At 42.3% G+C, this 3,409-nt stretch overlaps 1 protein-coding gene across 2 annotated transcripts; it reads left to right on the top strand.

Moving 5' to 3' along the window:
- Positions 1–908: 908 nt before the first annotated feature.
- On the top strand, positions 909–2,817 carry LOC123397928. Of its 2 annotated transcripts, none has more exons than XM_045092441.1 (5): positions 909–1,087; positions 1,183–1,485; positions 1,605–1,751; positions 2,084–2,173; positions 2,525–2,817. In XM_045092441.1, exons 1-5 carry the CDS (start codon positions 987–989, stop codon positions 2,538–2,540), a joined length of 657 nt encoding a protein of 218 aa, XP_044948376.1. In that variant the 5' UTR covers positions 909–986; the 3' UTR covers positions 2,541–2,817. The 2 variants fall into 2 exon arrangements, with proteins under 2 accessions (XP_044948376.1, XP_044948375.1); XM_045092440.1 differs by having other exon boundaries at positions 2,522–2,817.
- The last annotated feature ends 592 nt before the right edge of the window (positions 2,818–3,409 follow it).

Below are 3,409 nucleotides of genomic sequence, written 5' to 3'. Positions count from 1 at the left end.
AGGCCGGCCAGCAACAGGTACACTCTCTCGTTCGCTAACTTGGCTCACTCGCTAACCTTGGTGAGATGAAATACTGGTTGACCAGTTCACCACTGATTTTGGGAGAAATATGAATAAAAAAGTCATAATGTAAAAGAAATGACCATTTACTTTACCATTGACCTTTTCAAAAAGCTTCATGAGTTTGAATAACTTCACAAATTTGGAAAAAAAATATCATGAATTGAAGTAAAAATATTCCCAAAAATCAAAAAACGTTTGTGAACAAGAGAAAAGTACAGAAAATTAAAAGATTGAAATAGTAAAAAATAAACATGGAAATAATAAAAAGGAAAAGAAAAGCAAAACCAAGTAAAAGCCAAAGAAAAACTCGCCAAACAAAACAAAATAAAAAAATAATAATGAAGCCTGCTTCCTAGTGTTACATTTGATGCACAAGAAGAAGAAAGTATCAAATAATCCAGACAACTCAAAAAACAACAAGAAGAAAAAAGTAATTAGGCACAACAGATGAAGTTATCACGGTCGGTATTGAAGTTCTAATCTCACGCACGCCCATCTTTTGAAGGAGGAATAATAAAAAAGTAAAGCCTCGCTTGGATTGGCGTAATAGCTTCGTAAGTGATACAGACTTCTGGTGGTCGTTTTTATTTTACAAGTAAATTACACTGCGGCATGTGATTTACACATGTAAATAAATTTCAAGTGTATAAATTTACACCGCATCCAAGCCAGGGCCTAGGATAAATTGCCCGAGCCCAGGACGAAGGGGTGTGTGCGTTGGTTTGTATACGACGCTGACATTGGCCCGACCCAGAAGATAAAGCCCAGTAAGCTCTGAGCCGGCCCATGAAACCTTTTCTACCCCCTCCGGTGTCCACCCCCTCCCCTCCCCCGGAATCGAAATAAGAAGGGAGGCGCAAAGCAGAGGAAAAGAAGGGAAGAGCGAGGCGTGAGATCAAGAGAAGCGCAGGGAGAGGAGAGCGATGAGGCCTTTCCACGGCGACGTTGCTGGCCTGACGTCGCTCCGTCTCCGTCGGCTCCTCTGCTTCCTCAGCCGCTGGAATCTCTCCGACACCGCACACGCGTACGCCTCTCTGAATCTCTTGTTTGCTGCCGGTGGAGACACCGAATTGCAACGACCCGTGCATGTTTCAAGGCAGAGTTTCTCGTGCATTGCAGGCTGGAGCAGGAGACGGGTGTGTCCTTCATGCCGGAGTACCTGCGGCCGCTGCTGACCCAGGACAAGTGGGCGGAAGCCGAGGCGTACGTGGCGGGCCTCGTCGACCTGGAGGACTGCAGCCGGCTGGCCAGCCTCGTCCTCGCACGCATCCGCGTCTTCGGCGTCATGTCCAAGTTCGCCGTCGGGGAGGCCAGCACCGCCTCCGCCGCTTCCTTCCGACGCGCCGAGGCCGGCCTCCTCGCCCACCCCGACCTGCACGCTGTCCGCCGCGTCCTCGATTCCATGCGCTCCGACCCAGTCAAGTGCGTCTCCAATCTCCCACCCACAGCACCAGTTGCTGCTGCTTGCAGATTACTGTCGCCGTGGCAACGGACATGACAGGAGTTCAGCTTCATCGAGCTTTGCTTGCCTTCCATTGCAGGGCCTCAAGGCTGTATGGGCACATCCATCCCGGGGCAGTGGAGGCCATCATGAAGTGGGTCGCTAAGTGCCCGGAGCTCAAGTTCAAGATTCGACCACCACCTCGTTGCCCCTTCGATCGTACCTACATCGTGTCTCTTGGTCCTAGGTACTGCTACTACACCAATTGCTTGGTTTCGGTGTCCTCATCAAATTCTCTCATGATTTCATTCTCTTATCAATACCACTATCCTGAGAAATGGTTCTAAATTTTTACTTCGGAAATATTTCAGCCCCCAATGAAATTTCCGAAATTTCAGTTTTTAAGGTTTTCAATTTGAATAAATGGTCGAAAGTTTTACATGAATGTTGGTCCAACTAAAATTTGGTCAATCCTTGTATTCGATTTGAAATTTCCAAAAACCCACGCTTCACTGAAATATTTTGTCTAAACATACATTGAAGTCAGAACCCTGTGCTAATTAGTATAGCTTGTTACAGGTTCTGGGAATGCAAAAGAAGGGGTCAGAAGAACAAAGCTGGTCGTCGAATCGCGGCACATATCATTGCTCGTTGCTTTATGCAAAGGAGGTAGACCATATGGCTTGAAGCTATTTTCTCCTGTTTTTCCAGCTTATAATATGCTCAATTTTTCCTTTTTTGAAGTTATAGTATGTACTATATATATAGTTACAGCCATATTGTAGGGAAGTCTTAGATAAATATATTCCTTCTTTATTTTCTGCAATGTATGTCTTCAGCAATTTCTGCTGCCAGAATAATTTAGTCCTGATAATTCATGCTAGTACAGCCTAAAATGCAAAATCATACCTGCTGTGTGAGATAAAACTTTCTCCTTGTTAGAAATTTCTCTTTCAGCAGCCTAAAATTAACTAAACCTGTAACGCTTACCGATGAAAGTGTCCATTTTTGTTGCAGCAGTGGAGGTTTTTTTTAAAGAGTTCAGATTCAGATCAGGCATCATCTCCAAGAAAACTGCTGCGTCAAGCTCAGAAGGCTGAAACCTATCTGGTCTTCTTTGTTTTATGTTGGTCTTAAATGTGTTATCCTTGCTTGTTGGCTAGTCAGAGAAGAGACGGCGTGTGCGTCTGTGTCCGGGGTTTGAACCCTGAACCGTAGGTGTTGTGCTGGCAACTCAAGCAGTCTGTAAGACTGTTTTATTTTTCATTTGGCCTTCTGAAAGCTAGGTAATAAAATTTATTTCTTTTAAAGAATTTTTTGAGATGACAAGGATTTGAAATAACAAATAAAATGCGGACGTGATGTTTTTGCACCCGAGCTCAAATGAGCTCAGGTGAACATTAAATTCCAAAAATATTGTAAAAATGTTCAAAAATATCTGAATTTTTTTGGGCAAACTTTAACAAATGTTCTAAATGCTCGTAAAATTTTGTCATGAAATTACATTTGTGGAAGTCGTGGTAAAAGAAACAAAATCGAAACTCTGAAAATGCTACTTCCAAAAGCATTTTGGAGCTCTAATTTTTTTTTGCCACGACTTCAAAAAATTTGATTTCGTATTGAAATTGTGCAAGCTAAACATTTGTCAAAGTTCACTGTAAAAAAATTCAGATTTTTTTAAACATTTTTGAAATATTTCTCGAATTTACTGTTCACCCGAGCATTTGAGCTCGGGTGTAGAAGAGCACTTTCCATAAAATGCTTAAATTCTCTGTCTAAGAGAATATTTGATCTGACTCTGGTTGATACAAAAGATATTTTCCATAATGATTCAAATATGAATGTGGATGAAAAAAAGGCAGTACAAATGGATTTTTTGCCCTTTTTTTCCAAGTTCATTTTTTA

Source organism: Hordeum vulgare, chromosome 5H (assembly GCF_904849725.1).
Source record: "Hordeum vulgare subsp. vulgare chromosome 5H, MorexV3_pseudomolecules_assembly, whole genome shotgun sequence".
NCBI classification, from domain to species: Eukaryota; Viridiplantae; Streptophyta; class Magnoliopsida; order Poales; family Poaceae; genus Hordeum; species Hordeum vulgare.
The sequence above is the reverse complement of the archived record's forward strand: the minus strand, read 5'-3'. Positions and strand labels throughout refer to the sequence as shown.

What these genes read in the sequence shown, in the direction of transcription:
- LOC123397928 (XM_045092440.1), top strand. Translation starts at nt 987, where the DNA reads ATGAGGCCTTTCCACGGCGACGTTGCTGGCCTGACGTCGCTCCGTCTC. An exon ending in CTCTCCGACACCGCACACGC is followed by an intron (nt 1,088 to 1,182) that starts GTACGCCTCTCT and finishes CGTGCATTGCAG; the next exon opens with GCTGGAGCAGGAGACGGGTG. An exon ending in ATGCGCTCCGACCCAGTCAA is followed by an intron (nt 1,486 to 1,604) that starts GTGCGTCTCCAA and finishes CTTCCATTGCAG; the next exon opens with GGCCTCAAGGCTGTATGGGC.